The sequence below is a fragment of the Lynx canadensis genome, chromosome A3, assembly GCF_007474595.2.
Source record: "Lynx canadensis isolate LIC74 chromosome A3, mLynCan4.pri.v2, whole genome shotgun sequence".
Lineage (NCBI taxonomy): Eukaryota > Metazoa > Chordata > Mammalia > Carnivora > Felidae > Lynx > Lynx canadensis.
In genome coordinates, this window is record NC_044305.1 from 24,944,014 (window position 1) to 24,965,124 (window position 21,111).

The 21,111-nt window shown below is 46.9% G+C and overlaps 2 protein-coding genes across 9 annotated transcripts in view; one reads left to right on the top strand and one right to left on the bottom strand.

Moving 5' to 3' along the window:
- The window catches only part of ZNF341 (zinc finger protein 341), a 46,969-nt gene extending 33,009 nt beyond the window's left edge, over nt 1-13,960 (bottom strand). Inside the window, exons 1-4 of one of the 2 annotated variants that reach the window (XM_030309770.1) lie at nt 13,908-13,960; nt 8,124-8,234; nt 5,580-5,776; nt 2,284-2,433 (exon numbers count right to left, since the gene is read on the bottom strand). In XM_030309770.1, coding sequence (XP_030165630.1) covers nt 2,284-2,433; nt 5,580-5,776; nt 8,124-8,234; nt 13,908-13,938 — 489 coding nt within the window. In that variant the 5' untranslated portion in view covers nt 13,939-13,960. The remainder of the gene's footprint in view (nt 1-2,283; nt 2,434-5,579; nt 5,777-8,123; nt 8,235-13,907) is intronic. The other variant, XM_030309771.1, reaches the window with a different exon arrangement.
- Nucleotides 13,961-19,528: 5,568 nt separating this feature from the next.
- The window catches only part of PXMP4 (peroxisomal membrane protein 4), a 32,776-nt gene continuing 31,193 nt past the window's right edge, over nt 19,529-21,111 (top strand). For all 7 annotated transcript variants that reach the window (XM_030309780.1, XM_030309776.2, XM_030309777.1 and 4 more), the window contains exon 1: nt 19,529-19,684. In XM_030309780.1, the coding sequence (XP_030165640.1) occupies nt 19,572-19,684 (113 nt within the window). In that variant the 5' untranslated portion in view covers nt 19,529-19,571. The remainder of the gene's footprint in view (nt 19,685-21,111) is intronic.

The following is a 21,111-nucleotide window of genomic DNA, read 5'->3' on the forward strand; positions in this document are numbered from 1 at the left end:
GCCGCCTCAGTTGATAGAGCATTCAATACTTTTTTTATTTAATATATTTTTTAAGGTGTATTTATTTGGGAGAGAGACAGAGTGTGAGTGGGGAGGGGCAGAGAGAGAGGGAGACACGAAATTGAAAGCAGGCTCTAGGCTCCGAGCTGTCAGCACAAAGACAGATGTGGGGCTTGAATTCACGAACCATGAGATCATGACCTGAGCCCAAGTTGGATACCCAACCAACTGAGCCACCCAGGTGCCCCTAGCATGCAGTTCTTGATCTGTGGGTCATGAGTTCAAGCCCCATGCTAGGCAAAGAGTTTACTTAAAAAAAAAAAAAAAAAAAAAAAAAAAAAATATATATATATATATATATATATATATATATATATATATGATGGTGATCAGCATTTCATAAAGGGTGCTCCTCTTAATTACAGTTCCCTGGGTTCCACAGTCAAACATGGTTTGGGAAAAACCTGGGGTGACAAAAAACAAAAGTGTTTTGTTGCAGGAAAACAACAGGAACAGGGCAAGGGAAGAAGTAGAATGCCTCCACCCTAAGCTGGTTTGACCAGAGATCCTTTTTATATTAGAAAAATCCCAAGGAGCCACTCTTCTGAGGAGCATTTTAGGAAATACTGATATAGAATTGTAGGCATAGGGGCACCTGGGTGGCTCAATCAGTTGAGCGCCCGACTTCGGCTCAGGTCATGGTCTTGCGGTTCGTGAGTTCAGGCCCCACGTGGGGCTCTGTGCTGACAAACAGCTCAGAGTCTGGAGCCTCCTTCGGATTCTGTGTGTGTGTCTCTCTCCCCCTCCCCTGCTCATGCTCTGCCTCTTTCTGTCTCTCAAAAATAAATAAATGTTAAAAAAAAAAAAAAAAAGAACTGTAGGCATAGATAATGACTTTAAGCAAAAGGCAAAATAAAAAAAGCAAGTTTTGGAACAGTGCGTATAACATAGTCCATTTACATGGATATGTATATTATAAATGCATTTATATAAAAAGCTGTTTCTATCTCTATTTGCATTCAAAGATCAGGAAAACCAGGCACCAAAAATCTAGTAGTGTTTTCTTTGGGTGGAGAGAGTATGGATGGTTGATTAATTGATTGACTTCCCAACTTTTATTCTTTGAGAGAGAGAGAGAGAGACAGAAAGAGAGAGAGAAAGTGAGCATGTCCATATGCATGCAGGGGAGGGGCAGAAAGAGAATCTTAAGCAGATGCTACTGCGAGCACAGAGCCCCACTCGGGGCTCGATCTCACTACCCTGAGATTATGCCTTGAGCTGAAATCAAAGAGTTGGACGCTTAACCGACTGAGCCACCCAGGCACCCCATTATTCTTTGTCATTTTTTCAAAGATTTTATTTTGGGGGCGCCTAGGTGGCTCAGTCAGTTAAGTGGCCGACTCTTGATTTCAGCTCAGGTCATGATCTCAATGTTCAGGACACGGAGCCCCGGATCCTCTGTGCTGACAGCATGGAGCCTGCTTGGGATTCTCTCTCTCCCTCTCTCTCTGCCCTTCCCCGGCTCGCACTCTCTCTCTCCCTCAAAATAAATAAATAAACTTTTTTTTTTAAATGAAAAAAAAAAAAAAAAAAGATTTAAGTAATCTCTACACCCAACAGGCTATTCACAACCCTGAGATTGAGTCATGTGTTTTACTGACTGAGTCAGCCAGGTGTCTCCCAACTTTTATTCTGAAAACTTTCAAACCTACAGAAAGGTTGCAAAAAGAATACAGACACCTGGCTGGCTCAGTCAGTAGAATAGGCAAAAAAACAAAAAACAAAAGAGAACTATACATTATAGTCAGTTACCATGTCTCTCTAGTTTCCAGATTATGAGTAATTAAACTTTGTTTTTATTTTCCTATTGTGTATTTTCTATTGTTTCCCAATGGACATGAAATATTTCTGTTAAGAATAAAAATAGGAGGGGTGCCTGGCTGTCTTAGTCAGGAGAGCATGTGACTCCTGATCTTGGGGTTGTGAGGTCATGAGTACAAGCCCCACACCGGGCATGGAGCCTACTTATTTAAAAAAAAAAAAAAAAAGGAGTCAAAGTAGCCAGATAATGGCAATGAAACCCCAAAGTAATGTTCTGGATCCCGAATGAAATGACAGCTTCCCTACCCACAGTGGGGCAGGCCAAGGTGCTACTGACAGTCTCTCTTCAGCATGAGAGAGAGCTAAGGCCAATCCCTCCTCTTTCTACAAGGTTCTGAATCCATAGCAGTTAACATGTAGTCCTGGAATCAAGACCCCCTGAGAAGCTGGCCCTGTCCTTACCTGCACGGGTGGGGGGCCCTGGGGCATGGGCTGGTCCAGAGACGTGAAGGCTGACATGGCAGACATGAGCACATCATCGCTCACCAAGATGTTCCCCTGCACCAGCGTCTGGATTAGCGGGGATGGGGGTACTGTAATGTACGTGGAGATCTGAGTAGTGTGAATGAGAAAGAGACAGAGAAGAGACATGTCTGAGGCTCTGGAAGGAAACAGTGCATGATGCAAAAGACTTGGGTTCTGGAATCCCATAGACCTGCATTTCATTTCCACCTCTGCTTCTCCCTGCTGTGTGGCCCTGGGCAAGTCACTCCACCTCTCTGAACTTCCGTTTCCTTATCTATGAAATGAGAATAAGTCATACCTCCCTGTAAGATAAATACTCCATGACCCAGCAATAATACTTCCTGGTATCTCTTCTAGAGAAACACTCACACATTTCACAGGGAGTCTATGAACAAGGGTATTCTATGCAGCCTTATGTCTAATAGTGAATAACTGGAAACAACTTTGGTGTCCATCAAAGGGGAAATGGAGTAAAAAATACAATACAGTCATAAGACAGAATACTACACAGCAGATAAAAAGTACTGCATGAAAAATAAAATTACATAACAACATACAGATTACGTATTCTTAATTTAAAAATTCTAAAACAATAGTACTATTGTACTATTAAAAGTACTATATAATTCCTGTGGGCACTTAAATAAGTATGTGAAAGTATCTCAAAAGGTCAAAGGGTGCCTGAATGGCTCAGTCAGTTAAGCATCTGATTCTTGATTTCAGCTCAGATCATGATCTCACCGTTCGTGAGTCTGAGCCCCACACTGGGCTCTGCACTGACCGTGCAGAAACTGCTTGGGATTCTCTACCCTCCCCCCATCTCTCCCCACTCCCTCCCATGTGTGCACACACACACTCTCTCTCTCAAAATAAATAAATAAACTTAAAAAAGAAAAAAAGATCAAGAAGGATACCCTTCAATAGTTAGCTGGGGGGCAGAGAAAAGGAATAGTGCCAAAGGGACCTTGACTTGTAACATTCTAACTTTTAAAATGGAGATGGGAAATATGTATTACTTGCAAACATACAAATTGATAATAAAAATAATATGCTCTCGAGGGTACTGGTGAGGACGAAAGGCAGACCCTACAAGAGAGTGTCAAACATACAGTGACTTCTCAAAGTAGAAGTAAAGGGTTGTTATTTTATTTGTTGCTTTTCCTTACTGACAGGCTCTTGGCATCATCCTAGGTCACCTGTTTCTTTGGGACCTCTGGGGACACGGCAGCTGGCCCCCGGACCCCAGAGTCCCTCAACCACGTAAGGACAGCCTGGGTAGGTTAGATGATGCCCCATGTCATGGCCGGGAAAGGCAATGTAGATCCTGGCTCACAAGTATTTTTACAATGTCACATGCGTTAGTTAGGCTGACAAAAAATGGGAAAAGATATCCATGTCCATCCAAGTCACTTAGCAGGGGATTCAAGTCTGCCTATGGGCCAACTGCTTATGTTCTAAAGTTATTTCCTTGCCCAGGAGTAAAGGAATTTCCCGCTCTCCTTTTACTGGAAAAAAAAAAAAAATGGTGGGGTGGGGAGAGGGAATATTTTCTGCTAACAAACTCATAATCAAGAAGTGGGAAGAATCATTATGTTTTGTGTTAGATGTCTGTGGCAACCTGAGAAGTTTCAGTCTGCAAGTCCTTTGAACCTGGGGGTGAATGCTTTTATTCTGATGGCAGGAATTATGTCTATACAATAGATAGAGATATGTTTTTTGTTTGGAGATAATGTTTTTTTTTAAAGATTTTTTTTTTTTAATCTTTATTTATTTTTGAGAGAGACAGAGACAGAGCGAGAGCGGGGGAGGGGCAGAGAGAGAGGGAGACACAGAATCTGAAGCAGGCTCCAGGCTCTGAGCTGTCACCGCAGAGCCCAACATGGGGCTCAAACCCATGAACCGTGAGACCATGACCTGAGACGAAGTCGGACGCTTAACTGACAGAGCCACCCAGGCGCCCCCGTTTGGAGATGATGTTTTAAAGGAATAAGGAGATAAGAGGAAGCCAGAAGGAAATTTGACCCCCTGACCTGGCATCCTGAGATATGTCCAGCCTCTTTTTAAAAAAATTTTTTTTAATATTTATTTTTGAGAGAGACAGAGTGTGAGTGGGGGAGGGGCGGAGAGAGAGAGAGAGACACAGAATCTGAAGCAGGCTCCAGGCTAGCAGCAAAGAGACCGACGCGGGCTCGGACTCATGAACCGGTGAAGTCATGACCTGAGCCGAAGTCAGACGCTTAACCGACTGAGCCACCAGGTGCCCCTGTCCAGCCTCTTTTCTAAGAATTCTTTAATCCCTTTAAGAGCCCCTGACCCAGGGTGTTCTGTTCTCCCCTGACCTCCAGACCTGTGTTATCTGTCTGCATCTTTACCACCTCCACTTAAAGGTCCAATGGGCATCTCAAATCCAGCATAACCAGCTGAACTCCTGACAGCCCCACCAAAATCTTGCTGTCTCCTCCACTTCAGTAAATGGCAATTCCACCTCTGCCATGGATCACCCTGGACTCCTCCTGATCTCATCTCTCACGTCCAATGCATCCACAAACTCTAGTGGCTCCACCTTCAAAATACTTCCAAAACCTCCTCCCTTCTCTCCACCGCCACTGCCACCATCCTGGTCGAGCCACCACCACCTACTGCCTGGATTGGTACAATGGCCCCCTAACGCGTTTCCTGGGTCTCTCTCTTGACTCTCATCAAAATCTATTCTCTGTACAGCAGCCGGAGTAATCTAGTTCAGGTGTAAACCAGACTATGTCCCTCTTGTGTTCAAAACCTTGCAAAGGCTCCCATCTCACTCAGGATAAAAGCCCGTAAGGCCCACATGCTCACCAGGATCCCCCTATTGCCTTGTCTGATCATATCATCTCCCACCCTCCTCCTCGCTTATTCAGCTCCGGCCACTCTACCTCCTTGCTGTTCCTGGAATAAACCCAGCATACTCCCACCTCAGGGCCTTTGTACTTGCGGATAGCTCCTCCCGGAATACTCTTCCCCAAAGTAGCAGCATGACTCATTCCCTCACCTCCTTAGGTCTCTGCTCATATGGCACCTCTTCCCAGAGCTCTTCCCCAAGTACCATATACAAAATGGCAAAACCTCCCATCTCTCTGCGCTTAACATCCTGAAAAAAGTATGTGTCCAAAACAGTGCCCACACAGTGCCTGACACATAGTGGATGCCCAAAAAAAGACTTGAACAGATGAATGAACAAACAAACGAACGAATACCTGGCGATTGGCAGGAGGTGGGGCCTGCTGGACTGCTGTGGGTGCTGCTGAAGGCGTGTAGATGCTATTGGTGGCCAGTGAGACCGTGGCCAGGGGTGGGGCATTCCCCTGGCACTGTTCCCGCTTGTGGGTCATAAATGCTGGCAGCGAGTTGAACTGCTTCTTACACTTCCCGCAGAGAAAGACATCCTCATCATCTAGGGGTCACATCCATACAGTAGCAGAGGGAGAGGAACAATGATAAAAAGCAAGATAAATGAGAGGGCATCACAATAAGAAACAGGACAAAACCTGCGGCTGGACCATAAGCATGGCAAACCTAACAGCAACCCATGACTCAGTGTGCGTGTAACAAATGTCAAGATTGTGCTTCCTGGGAGATTTCAAAACCACACAGGCACCTGCAGGAACATCCAGCCACAACTACCCAGGTATCAAAAAATCAGAAATCAAGAAATAGTTGGGGCGCCTGGGTGGCGCAGTCAGTTAAGCGTCCGACTTCAGCCAGGTCACAATCTCGCGGTCCGTGAGTTCGAGCCCCGCGTCAGGCTCTGGGCTGATGGCTCAGAGCCTGGAGCCTGCTTCTGATTCTGTGTCTCCCTCTCTCTCTGCCCCTCCCCCGTTCATGCTCTGTCTCTCTCTGTCCCAAAAATAAATAAACGTTGAAAAAAAACAAAATTTAAAAAAAAAAAAAAAAAAAGGAAATAGTAGAGTGGGTGCACTTCAAAGTTGAGATATTCGGAATCTTTATCCTGCCTGAGTTTGTTCACCAGTCCCTAAATGGCCTACATGACTTTCTATGTCTCCGCAGGCCCTGTTCTCTCTGCCAAGCTGCTTCTCTAAGAACAACTCATTCTGCAAGATTCTGCTCAAATGTCAGGAAGCCTTCCTAAAGCTAGTCACCACAGCTCCTCGCATATCACACTTTTCCCAGCACCACCAGACTATGAGCCCCCAGAAAGGGAGGAAATAAGTCTTACTTACTACCAGAACTGCAATAATCCTGGCATATTTGTTGAATGAGTGGAAGACTAAATGAATGATTAGCTATAGCTGACACCACCCATTGAGGGTCTACCACAGGCCATGCACTGTGCCAAGCACTTGACATGTTATGGCAGGAATGTCTATTTGTCATTCAGTATTTACTCTTCCTTCTTAGACAGTAATACAAATTTTAGTGGGAAACATGACCATCTCATTAAAGACTGTATTTCCCAGCCTTTGCAGCTAAACATGTCATGTGACCAAATTCTGACCAATAGGACAAGGGCAACAGTATACTGCCTATGCAACTTCCTTTCTTTTTTTTTTTTTTTCTTTTTTTAAAAGTAGGCTTCATGCCCAGTGGGGGCCTGAACCCAGGACCCTGAGATCAAGACCTGAGCTGAGATCAAGAGTTGGGCACTTAAGTGACTGAGGCACCCAAGCGCCCCTATGCAACTTCCTTTTATTTTTTTAAAAAATTTTTTTTTCAACATTTTTATTTATTTTTGGGACAGAGAGAGACAGAGCGTGAATGGGGGAGGGGCACAGAGAGAGGGAGACACAGAATCGGAAACAGGCTCCAGGCTCTGAGCCATCAGCCCAGAGCCTGACGCGGGGCTCGAACTCACGGACCGCGAGATCGTGACCTGGCTGAAGTCGGACGCTTAACCGACTGCGCCACCCAGGCGCCCCTGCAACTTCCTTTTAAAAGGAAGTTCTTTCTTCCCTTTGTGTTGGCTACAATGTGGAAATGAAAGTGAAAAGCTGGAGCAGCCAACATAGACTGCAGATAGAGGGCAACAGAACCAAAAGAAAAAAGGGTCTGAGTCTCACCATCCCCACCCCAAATGCACATCAGGACTTCATGTAACAGAGAAATAAACTTTCATCTGTACAAACCACAAGAAACTCACGTTTCTTATTTACAACTGCTGAAGGTAAATCCCAAGTGTCCTCACAAGGCTTCTACGAGGCAAGGCTATTATCCTCACTTTACAGATGTGGAAACTGGGGCACAGAGAAGCTAACCTACTTGTGTCCAAGGTCATAGAGCCAGGAACTATGGGAATAAGGATTCAAACCCAGGTGGGCATCTCTCTGTGCCCAGAATGGTTCCCAAGTATTCAAAACTGTTTGTGGAATGAATAAATACACAGATTCACACAGGGCTTCAAAGTTCCTTACTTTCTCTCTCTGTCTCAGGGGCCTGGCCCGTAAACTGGAGATTCATGCTCAGCCTATTCTTTCCATAGAAGGGAGGCTGAGAAATAACTTCTGGGTCAAAGGTACAACCACTGCCAAGCTCCATTGCCTAGACCTTCCCTATGTCACAATCCCCACGTTCACTAAATGATTGAGAAAGCGTGTCCTCATTGCTAAGCAGAGAAAAGCATAAGCCTGAAAATCCAGGCTGGGAGAGGGGAGAGGGTTCAGACACCAGAGGACATCCTGGGGACCACAGTAGGCAATTCATTCCCATACGCTCTCAGGAGCCCCACCTGTTTTTCACAGGGAGTTACTCACCCTTCCCACTGGTGAACCTGAGCAGATACTCACCCAGTGGCTGGATAGTAGGAGGTGCATTGACACTCTGGCCTGTTGGATCAGGGACTGCTCCTTGGCCATCCAACAATGACTGGACCGCCAGGACAGTCTGATTGTCCATTCCTGAAAAACAGCAACAACAAAACGGTGTCTCTGACTTCACCCTTACAAGCCAGACCCAATGCAAGGCCTCTGAGGCAAAGACAGTTGGCTGTGCCCCGATGCACATTCTCTCCTACTTCCACTGCAGTAGAACCCAAGGTTTTTGGCTGAAAATATGGCCCCACAATAAAGATCACACTTCCCAGCTGCTCTTGCAGCTACAGAATGTCTAAATTCCGGACAATGGGATATAAGGAAAAGTGTTCTATGGCAGCATCTAGAAAGTTTTCTTAAAACTGCCTGGCACATGATGTCCTTCTCTTCCCCATCCTCCATCCTGCTTCCTAGAACAAGAATACGATAGTGAATAATCTAGCCACCATCCTAGATCATGAGGACAAGGGTGATACCCTAGGGATTGCAGGGCAAAAAGCTGGAAACGATCCTGGGCCTCTGGCCACCTTTGTAGCTCTGGACCGTCTTCCTCTGGACTCCCATATGAGAGAAATAAAGAAATAAACTACTAGCCTGTTTAAGCCACTACTAGATTGGGCTTCTCTCTTCCTCTTGGAGAGTCTGATCCTAAATCACATAGCCCCTCCACAAATCATGTTACCAAGTCCTCCCCACCCTATTCCACCCACCCCACAACAAATTTATTTGTGCACTTGGCCATCCTTGCTTCCCTTGTTTTCCAACATGTGCTTGTCTTTTCAGTTCCTCAGTAACCAGTGTAATCTGAACTGATGGTGGGGACACCCGTGAGAAGCCGAGTGCTTCCATGTTTTCCAATCCGTTGTCACTGCCGAGGTTCACGGTAGAACATTATCTAGCCATGTCCCCAGCTGGAGGACAGGTGTTCTCACATCGAAGTGGCCACCAAAGCACATTACCTCCCTCTCCAAAAAACTCAGAGGGTGCCTCCTTCTCTCTGTCCCCACAGCCAGTGCTCTGCTTCCAACCTCTCAGCTTTTACCTGGACCCCTGCCCCAGCTTCTAAAGGCAATGCAAATTAGAACCATTAGTTCCTGCAGCCAAGGTGAATTCATATTTTCTCTTGTCACAATACTTGCTGTGTCTTTCCTGAGACTAGCTCTTCCCTCCAACCCCTCCTACTCCCTCAGAAACCACTCTCCACCAACTGGTCCCTTGTTTCACAGTATGCCAGCAACCTTTCCTTCCCATCAACAGCTACACACGCTCAGGTCTCTCTAGAATGCCCTCTCTTGAACCTATATTCCTATCTCTCCTTCCTTCAGCATCAAGCATCCCTCCATCTCCTCTGCCCACCTCCCGATACTCCTCCACCCACTTCGTGAGGCTCTGGCCCCCAGCATTCCACAAAAATCACCAAAGAAACCTGTCAGCATTGGATGTTCCTTCCTTGAAACACTCCCTTCTCCTGCTCTAGGATACCCCCCTCCTGGGTCTTCTCCCACCTTTGCTCACTCCTTCCCAGACTCCTTTGCTCTTTTCTGTCAGTCCCCTAAAGTTTCTATTTTGAAAGGTTCCTTCTCTCCGGATTCTTTCTCCTTTCCCTCTTACACTCTCCCTGGGGAGACTCACTCACCCCCCATCTAGTTGTCCCCCAAATCTGGAGTCTCAAACCTGGGGTTTGCTCCCCTGGATGAGCTTCAGTAAATCCATTTTATGCAAGATTCTGAGTATATTAGCATTTGTATTCAAACCTGCACATGAGCATTCATGCTACTATTTATTCACAATAGTAAAAAACTGGAAACTCAGATGTCCTTCAACGGGTGAATGTTAAACACACTGGTATATCCCACTGTGGAATATGACTCAGCAATAAAAAGGAACACACTAGTGACATACACAATAACTTGGGTGACTCTCCAGGGAATTATAAGTGAAAAAAGCCAATCTCAAAGGTCATATACTATATGATTCCATTTACATAACATTCTTGAAAAGACAAAAATTTTAGAACTGAAGAACAGATCAGTGGTGGACAGACATCAGAGATGAGGGGAGAGGGGAAAGAGGTGGGTGTGGCTATAAATGGGCAACACCTGACAGTGAGGGAACTGTTCTGCATGTTGTGTTATAAAATAGTTTTGCACAATGTTACATTGAGGGAAACTAGTAAAGAGTACATGGAATCTCTCTATATTATTTCTTACAACCACATGCGAATTTATGAAAAAAAAAAAAAAAAGAATGATTTCAAAATAAAATATTTTATTTAAAAAATACTGCCTGGAGTGCCTGGGTGGCTCAGCTGGTTAAGCATCCGACTTCAGCTCAGGTGGTGATCTCACAGTTTGGGAGTTGGAGCCGCACATTAGGCTCTGTGCTTTTCTGATCCTGTCTCCCTCTCTCTGTGCCTCCCCCACTCACGCACGCTCTCAAAAACAAACAAATATTTTAAAAACATAAATATAAATATAAAAAATACTGCCTGTCAGGGTGCCTGGGTTGCTCAGTCAGTTGAGTGTCCGACTCCTGATTTCAGCTCAGAACATGATCCCAGGGTCATGGGATTGAGCCCCACATGGGGCTCCTCACTGAGTATGGAGCCTGCTTAAGATTCTCTCTCTCTCTCTCTCTCTCTCTCTCTCTCTCTCTCTCTCCCTCCCTCTTTCCTGCTTGCTCTTTCTCTGAAATAAAAAATAAAAAGTTTAAAAATAAATAAATAGGGGTCCCTGGGTGGCTCAGTTGGTTAAGCGTCTGACTTTGGCTCAGGTCATAATCTCACAGTTTGTGGGTTCGAGCCCCGCACTGGGCTCTGTGCTGACAGCTCAGAGCCTGGAGCCTGCTTCTTAGAGTCTGTGTCTCCCTCTCTCTCTACCCCTCCCCTACTCGCTCTCTCAAAAATAAATAAAGCTTAAAAATTTTTTTTAAATAAATAAGTAAATGAATAATACTGCCTGCCAGACACTTGATCTTAGCCAAAAGGCTGAGAAGAGATTCAGAACTATGGAGACAATCGAAAGATCGGTGATACCCAGAGGCTTACAGGGACACAAGATCTTTAAAGCAGTGAAAGTCCTCTGTGATGCCACTGTGATGACGGATATATGTTATTACACACTTGTCCACCAGAATGTGCACCACCAAGAGTGAACCTTAAGGGGCACCTGGGTGGCTCAGTCGGTTAAGCGTCCGACTTCGGCTCAGGTCATGGTCTCGCGGTCTGTGGATTCGAGCCCCGCATCAGGCTCTGTGCTGACAGCTCAAAGCCTGTTTCAGATTCTGTGTCTCCCTCTTTCTCTGACCCTCCCCTGTTCATGCTCTCTCTCTGTCTCAAAAATAAATAAATGTCAAACAAAAAAAAAAATGTTAAGAGTGAACCTTAAGACAAACCATGGACTTGGGTGATTACGATGGGTCAATGTGGATTCATCCTTGGCAGCAAATGTACCATTCTGGCGAATTACGTGGAGAATGAGGGAGGCTAGTCATGTGTGAGATCAGAGGGTACACAGGAAATCTCTGTACCTGCTTCTCAACTTAGTTGTGAACCTAAGACTGCTAAAAATGAAAAAGTTTTTTTTTTTTTTAAATACTGCCCATCTAAAATGGAAATCAAGCTAAATGTGACACTCTCACCCCTCAATTTTCCCTCTTCCAATAATCCTCATAAACAAGAACAGGTACCACCATTCACCCAGCCACAGCCCCCGGGGCACCCCTTCGCTCTTTCCCCAACCTATTTCCTGGCCCTCTTCTCATTTCTAGTCCCTCAGCAAGTCTGGCCTATTCTGCTCCCACTGCCTCTCTCAGATCCACTTTCTTCCATCTGAGAGGCTGTCCCCCCTGGGGCCCAGGCCACCATCGGTTCTCAGCAGGACAACTGCAGCTACTTCACTCACCTCCCAGCTGCCACTCTGGCCCCCTCCAGTGTGTTCTCAGAGCAGCCTGAGTGAACTTTATAAAACATACATCAGATTGTGTTGCTCCCCTGCTGAAAACCCTTTCTTGGTTCCACACTGATTCCAAGATAAAGTTCAGAAGTCTCATTTCTAGCTCCTCGTTCACACGAACTTCTGTGAATCCTAGAAGACCTCTCTTCCTCCCAGGGCTTTGCAAATGCAGTTCCTACTGTCTGGGTCACCTCTGGATCCCCACAGTTCTGCTGTCCTTGCCCAAGCCCAGCATGTACCACACTGTTCTAGGAACTGATTTTTCTTCTAATTTCCTCATCACTCAGTACATGAACAAATTCAAACATCTAGGACGTCCATGGAACCTAAAGAGAAAGTAGGCCTCACCCCATTCTGTTGGTCTCCCAGATCCTGACACTGACCCTGGCCCTCCACATCCATCACCCACATCAGCACTAAATGCCAGCTAAGATAATCTTTTATGGCTTAACTTTTTTATAATTCTAGAATTACAATATTTGCTTGTTCTATAATTTCTTTATGCCTCCTCCCTGCCCCCCACTGTGGGGCAGGAAATGTGTTTGGCTCAGTGAGTATTCTTGAAATAGAAACTCTCCAGATGGGGTGAGGGTTACCTACATTTTATGGTGAGAACTCTGATCCCCCAAGAAGTGAAGGGACATCATAGAGATCTCCTAAGGGGCTCAGTCTCAGCTACATACCACTAGTCGGGCCAACTTTCAGTCTGCACCCTAATTATGTGCACACTGATCTTATCACACCTCTCCAAGAACATTCACATCTCTCCAGTCCCTATCCCCTGCTGTATCTACTCTGCACCACGGCTCTGAAGCCACTAAGACTCCTTCCCACCCACCCATGTCCAGGAGTGCATATGGAGGCCTTCAGTGTTTTTTGTCTCCAAAACCCACAGTTCCCTGGGTCTGAGACCCACCTCCATGTTAGGAACCTGCAAAGCACAGGACCATCAGTTGGTGCCCAGAGTTTATAGGTTTCCGTCTGAGGGCACTGTGTTCCAGCCAAGCACACCGTTGACACCCATATACTCATCGTTTCTTGGTCTGAGTTTATAAAATTCAGCACCCCAGCACAGCGCACAAAATAGGCACCTAGTGTTTGTTGCTTTGGGTCTGTGCGCACGAAGTCCTGGCCTTGAGCACAGGTAGCACCTATCCCTTCCAGGTCTGATTTTGAGACTATGTCAGGGAACGAGGCACAGTCGGCGCTCAATCCAAGTTCTTCGTGGTCAGGACTCCTGGCTCGGCTGCTTCGGCCTCCAAGCCCCTCCCGCCCTCGCACCAATGTCCCCCCGGGAGCGGCACCCTCCATCGAGCTCTTCCAGGCCTGGCGGGTGCGCGGGCTCCCCGGCTGTTCCCTCCAGGAAATCCCTCCCGCGCCGGCCCGAGGCCCTCGCGGGTGGACGCTGTTCCTGTCCGAGGCCTCCCCCACGACCAAGGCCCCGGCCATGCCTCCCCGGCAGTTCTGCCCCGGTGCTCGCCCCCAGGGCGTTCCCTCCCCTCTCTTCCTGTCCCGTTGTCCCCCCAGCGCCGAGCCTCGGCTCCCGCGGCTGTTCTGCTCCGATGCCCCCGCCCCCCGCCACTGTGCCCTAGCTCTGCCGCTGTTCCGGTTCCGTTGCCCACCCCCCCCCGCCGGGCCTCGGCTCCCGCGGCTGTTCCCGTCCGTGCCCCTCCCGCCCCGCGGCTGTTCCGGTCCCGGCGCCCTCCGCCCCGCGGCCGCCGCGCGCCCTGGGCCGGGCGCTGCGAGGACGCGGCGGGAGGGGGTGCAACGCGGAACAGCCGCCTCCCCCGGCTCCGCCGCTGCTCACCCTCCAGGGCCTCGAAAATCGTCTGCGCCATCTTGGAGCCGCCGCCGTCTCCGGAGTCGCTGCGGGGCTACGTGAGCATTGTGGGAGCCGCGGCGGAATCAGGGCCGCCAGGGGGCGCTCGGGAGTCGCCGCCGAGCCCCCTGTCCTTGAAACTCAGCCATGGCCCCTTCCCCTGTGGCCGCCTTGGTAACCCAGTCACTGGGGCATGTGGACCCCCATCCCTGTCTTACTTGAACCCGCAACTCTGCACACGGACCGCATCCCAGACGCACACAGGGGACCTCCCAGTTGAGTATTAGATCCGTAATGTTATCTGGACCTCCATCTCTGCCACAGTGGACTTGCCACCCCCACCCCTGCAAGTGAGACCCCCAATTTTGTAACATGGAACTTATATCCACCGCACAGAGTATCCCCCACCTAACCCGGACCACCCAGCTCTGTCACTAGAACCTCCACCTAACACAAGACCCCTGCCTCAGCTGTGCAACACTGATTCCCACCCCTTCTCATTTGCCTCCAACCACAGTGAGCCCCATCTCTGCCTATTGGGAGCCACCTGTCTCATGAAGTGTCTCCCATCTCAGCTTGGTCTTCATCTCCCATCATCGCAGATATTCACCCATGACTGTTGCTTAAACCCCCATTTCCACCTTTTGGGAATGAGCAGACCTCCATCCTGCCTCCTAGAGATTCCATTCTGTCAGTAAACCCCCAATACCTACCTCAGGAACCTCCAGCCCAGCCTTATAGAAAGCCTATCCAGGTGTTCCAGCGATTCCCCCTATCTCTCCCTCCCCCCATCTCACGCCCCTCTCTCTTCCTTGTTCATGCTCCATCAGCCACTGAGGGCTTACTGTGCACCTAGTCCTATAATACCTCCAGGATGCAGTGTTCCTTTCCCATGGAGTTAGGGATGGAGGGAGCAGACAAACATTAAATCTTAAAAATTACTTAATAACAAGGTGTGATAGTGTTTCCAAAGGAGTATACTTGGGTCACAAGAAAGAGTTGGGGAGTGTGTGGCGGGGAGAGGAAACCAGAGAGGTGCCATCAATCATTCTCTCTCCTATGAATATAGCCAAATCCTCCCATTGGACTACCATGGATCTGACTCTAAATGTTCTCATTGTTTTTGTTTTTGTGTTTTGGTTTTTTTTTTTTTTTTTTTTTTTTTTACCTATTTTAGACTCATCTAAAGCAATAACCGTAAAAATCACAACTTTCATTTTCTGATATTCACTAAATAAATATATTAACTCCTAAAAGTAAAAAAAATATTTGTTCAAGAGTACTTTACCCTTGTGGAACATTACCAGCCACTGCTCCTGATAAGTTGCCTCACAGATCCTTTGTCTACATGCCCCCTCAAGGCTCATTTCTGCTGGTGAACTCCCCATCTTACCCAGAATACCGCCTGTCTCCCCCAGCACTACACCCCTTCCCCTTCCTATTCTCCCCTGCACAGCAAGCCCTGAGCAAATGTCCACCACAGAGAACCTACCCTTTTCCCAGATTGTATGCCTCACCCTCTTTCCTGGGAGCTTTGGAGACCTAGGGCCCTCCTCAAGCCCTAAACCCTCCTTCCCATTGACTCTCTAGCAGGAATGAGGCCAGGCTTCCTCCTCCATGTCTTTCCTTTAACATCACCATTGATCCAATGGCCTTAGAGTCTCATTATCTCTCCCCTTCAAGAGCTTCTCAACATAACTGTTCTTTTAAACAATTATTTAAGTAATATATTAATACATGCACATTCATTTAATTAGAATTGACCCTTGAACATCATGGGGGGGGCACCAACCCTGAACACAGTTGAAAATTCTGTGTATAACTTTTGACTCCCCCAAAATCTAACTACTAATAGCCTACTATTGACCAATAACATAAACTGTTGGTTAGCCAATATTCTGTATGTTATATGTATTATATACTGTACTCTTACAATAAAGTAAACTAGAAAAAAAGAAAATGTTATTAAGAAAATCTTAAGGAAGAGGGGCGCCTGGCTGGTCCAGTACATAGAACATGTGACTCTTGATCTCGGGCTTGTGAGTTTGAGCCTCACGTCAGGTTTAGAGATTAGTTAAAAAATAAAACTAAGGGCTCCTGGGTGGCTCAGTCAGTTAAGTGTCTGACCCTCGATTTCAGTTCAGGTCATGATCTCACAGTTCATGAAATAAAGCCCGATGTTGGGCTCTGAGCTGACAGTGTAGAGCATGAGTGGGATTCTCCCTCCCTCTCTCTCTCTCTCTCTCTCTCTCTCTCTCTCTGCCTCTCCCCTGCTCACTCTCTCTCTCTCAAAATAAATAAATAAATAAAAACTTTAAAAAAGTAAATCTTTAAAGGGATGCCTTAGTCAGTACAGCATGTGACTCTTGATCTTGGGGTTGAGTTCCAGCCCTGAGTTGAGTGTAGAGATTACTTTAAAAAATAAAATCTTAAAAAAAATAATAAAAAATAAAATCTTACAAAAAGAGAGAGAAAATCATAAATAAGAGAAAAAATATTTACAGCACTGTACTGTGAAAAATCCACATAAAAGTGGACCTGCACAGTTCAAACCTGTGTTGTTCAAGGTTAACTATAACTTAAAATACTTACAATGTACGTGTTGTGTTAGACATTGTTCTAGATGCTGGGGACACAGCCATGAATAAAAAGACAAAAATCCTTGCTTTCATGGAGTCATCGTCCAGCAGGCAAGATGGGCTGTAACAAGAAAAAAAAGAGAGAGAGAAATGTTCTGTGACTCTCTCTCTCTCTCTCTCTCTCTCTCTCTATATATATATATATATATATATTTTTTTTTTTTTTTTCCTGGAGGAAAGGAAACTACTGTCTGGGTGGTCAGGGAGGGACTCTCTGAGGAGGTGGACTTGAGAAATGAGATGGAGTCATATGGAGAAAAGGAAACACGCAGAGCTTATCAGCTCAATCATCTTGGGCAAAGGCAGACTCTGAGGCCAAAATGAAAGGAGGCCAAGGACTGTAAAGGGGCAACTGAGGATAAGTAAGGTATGGATACAAGAACATGAAAATGGAGAGACAGACAAGGCCAGCGTGAGGGTTGGGGTTTAGTTCTGAGCATGGTGGGAGGCACTGGACAGTAAAAGATTCCACCAACACAAGTCTTGGCAACTTTCCATACATTTTCATATATCCGGGTGCATATGCACATCGTTGATTTTTATCTGCTCTTCAGGCCTTTGCAAATGCTGTTCTCTCTTACCAAAATGCTATTCTTCCACCCTCATTGGGACACCACAAGCTTGCCTTTGTGTCCCCTCTAAAAAGCTTTCCCTGATCTGCCTAGATGGGATCCATCCCTCCCTTGCTGTTCCAGTTTCTCACAGTACCTGGTACTACTGCTGTCATGTGATGCTTTTCTTGGAAACCCCCAGTTTCTCCACCCCATCAAAAGGAGCTCTCTGAGCTGGGGAGGCACTTGATCCATTCTGCTTGGTTGGAACTCAAAGCTTGATGCAGAGTAACCTGTGAAATGCTCCTTACTTGACTACCTGACTGATATAACACCTGAATGAGCTTTTAGGGATGTTGAACCCATCTCCAGCAGGCTCCCCATTCAGGCTGCCCCCTGCTCTGAACTTTCTGCTCCTCACCTTTATCTCTTCCTCCACCCAAATCTACCAGTCCTAGGTCCCATTTCCCTGGGACCAGCTGGTTGGCACTGAACTGAATCAAATCACAGCTTACAGAGTCCTGGTATAAGTAACATAGTAATTCTAGGTATGGAGCCAAGCAGGGAGGAGGGAAAGTTTGGGAAACTTCCAGTGTTGCTCTCCACAATGAGTGCTTCAACCATCCCAGAAAAGTAAACTTTCTCCGTGGGGAGGAGAGACATCATGAGCAGCTTAAACCAGATTCCTAGCTGCAAGGGAAAGGAAATTAGGACACACATAGCAGTACTGGGCCCTGACATCTTGTTCATTGTTATTGGTAGGAGATAGCAAGACATGGTAGTTGCTATGGGCTGAATTGGGTCTCCCAAGAATTCATATGTTGACATTCTAACCCCCTAGTACCTCAGAATGTGATTATATTTAGAGATAGGGCCCTTAAAGAAGTAACTAAGATTAAACGAGGTTATGTATCATATAGGTAGGTCCTAATCCAACATGTCCTTATAAAAAGAGGAAATTTGGACACAGGTACATACAGAGGGAAGACTATGTGAAGACACAACAAGACAGCCACCTATAAACGTTATCTAACATTGCCACTATTTTCAGAGGATTAACTGAATAAACCAGTCCACCATTAGAAAGAAAGAAAGAAAGAAAGAAAGAAAGAAAGAAAGAAAGAAAGAAAAGAAAGAAAGAAAGAGAGAAAGAAAGAAAGAAAAGGGGAGGAAGAAAGAAAAAGAAAGAAAGAGAGAAAAGAAACAAAATCCAGTTTCAGTGATAAAATAGGCCAAGTATAATTCCTCCTTTACTAACCTCTGACACCATCTTCTGACACTGACTCAGGCAATAATATCCCAGATAAATACCACGTGGCCCAAGTACCACATACGTCACCTTCACAAGCCATAGCCACCACTCAATGTGTAGCTGTTATCCAATGACAACTCCATATAGTAACATACATAAATTTTACCCACCAGTGCTCTGGGAGATGTCAACCCCAAACTGTATTGCTCTAACAAGCATATGTTGGACACCCACCATGTGCTAAGTACTGGGGTTACAGCAGAAAACAAGACCGCCAAAGTTTCTGCTGTCGTGGAATTTACAACCTGGTAGGGACAATGGACGATGGACTTGTAGCAAACAAATAATTTCAAAGAGTGAAGAGTTAATATGAAGAAAATAAAAGGGAGGGCAGTGCTACTTTTAGATGGGGCATCTAGGAAGCCCTCTCTGAAGAGGCGGCATTTGATCTGAAACCTGATGTTTGTGAAGGAGCCCGCCATGGGCAGAACTGGGGGTGATGCATACCAGTCAGGGAAATAGCAAGTTCAAAGGCGCTGAGACAGCAGCATTCTTGGCATGCTCAAGGAATGGCATCCTTACCAGTTTTGCTGGAGATGAGTGAGGGGGCAAGTGACAGGATATGAGGTTAGAGAAGGAAGCAGGGGCCAGATTATACAGTCTTCTCCTGTGAGTTGTGGGAAGGAGTTTGGATTTGAAGAATAAACGGAAGCCTTTGAGATGCCATATGATTTATGCTCTGACAAGTTTGCTATGATCACTGTTATCCAATCAGAACTGTCATGTGTAAAGGTGAGGTCTGGCTCCTCCCAGGGTCACTATCCCAATACTAGGGAGGGCAGCTCCTCTTTCAAGAAGCCTCCTTGAAAACTCACGGGTGACCCACCTACTTCCAACCACGGTCTACAGTCTATCTGGTGGGACAAATACGGGCTCAGGATTCTGGCCCCCTTAGGGCCGGTCAGGCGGAGCCCATTTGTGATTGGTTACAAGCTCTCCCACTCTTCCAATCAGACGCTACTCGGGAGGAGTGCCAACATCCCGTTCCCCATGCGAGATGAGTGGGCCATTTGATTGGGTCTTCCCCTAAGAGTGACAGCAGACAGAGCCTATGGGTGCAAAGGCACGGCTGCTCCGCCCCGCGCTTCCAAGGTGCGCCGCCGGATCCTGCCAGTGCTGGTCCTGCTGCTTGCGCTGTCTCTTCGTCCATATGGCCGTCCCGCCGCAGCTACGGGCTCTGCTCCTTGCGGTCAACGCACTGTTGCGCAAGCGCCGCTACCACGCTGCGTTGGCCATGCTTAAGGGCTTCCGGAACGGGGCAGTGTGAGTGGGGCGGTCGGGCCGGGCTCGCGCTGAAGGGTGGGTCCGGCTGGGGTCGGAGGAGTGGATTCTGGGCCCACCGCGACGCCGTGTGCCCTTGAGCAGCCTCCCTAGGCCTCGGTCTACCGAGGTGTCTAGCACGGTGGGCGCTGGATTTGGGGTTCCGTGAGCCTTCTGAGCTGGGGCTCCCATTAAGCTGTTTTGGGGCTCTACATGCTTTGCAACCTGGCCCACTTGCCTTGACCACCTCCCACGCCAGCCCTTGTATCCCCTCGTTTGGCCCACCCCTCCCCACACCACCCCCCATACCCCGCTATGTGTCCTTGGGTCTGCCTGGCTTCAGCGGTCCCATCTGCACAGTGAGAAGTGGCCACTGGCCTCTGGCAGGCCAGCGGTGCCTTCTGCCTATGCTCCCACCATTAAGGAGCCCATGGGCTCATATCCCACTTCTCACTTCTTATCTGTATGACTCTAGCGCCAAGTCCCCATCCTGCCCAGGGAACTCCTAAGGCATAAGCCTGAGGAATGAGAACAACTGTGAAAGAAGCTGCAGATATTTGCTCGACATTAAATTGATTCCACCCTGGCCATCAGATCTGCTGGAAAGGAGGTCTTGGGTTCATTTCACCTGGCTGGTAACTGGAGGGGAGCTCCCCCTCCTTTAAAACTCATGCATAACTGTTGTCATTTATTGAGAGTGTACTGTGCCAGAACTGGGGACACAACAGAAAAAACCAAAGATTTGTTCTCCTGGAGTTGGCATGCTAGTGGCATCATGGCATGGTGGTGAGACTGCCTTTGTTCAAATCTTGGTGCCACCGACCTGTGTGTTCTGGAGCAAGTCATTTAGCCTCTCTAAGCCTCAATTTCTATAAAATGGGGACGATAATAATACTTACATCATACTGTCAGAGGATCGAATCAGTGTATGTGAAATGCTCAGCACAGTGCCTGGTATATATATCTGTTGGCTGGTGTGTGTGTGTGTGTGTGTGTGTGTGTGTGTGTGTGTGTGTGTATGTGTATACAAGGACGTCTGCCTAGATCACACCGTCGCCTTTTCAGGTCTCTGCTTAAGTGTCACCTTCTCAATAAGGTCATCTCTGAACTCCTCACTTCCTCCCATACTTAAGTTTTCTCCATACTATTTGTCACCGTCTGACACTAAGTTCACCTATGTATCCTGTTTTTATATTCTGTCTTTCTCACTAGAAAGTGGGCTTCATAGGGACAGAAATATTTATCTACTTTGTTCCTTGGTGTATTCCTAGTACATGGTACATAGGATACTCTCAAACATTTTCTGAATGAATGTACAAGTGTACAGGGTAGGAATTGCAATTGTCCCCATTTTCCAAATGAGAAGACTAGCTCAGAAAGGTAAACTCATTACTTATGGTCACATCACTTGGCCAGTGTCACAGCCAGGA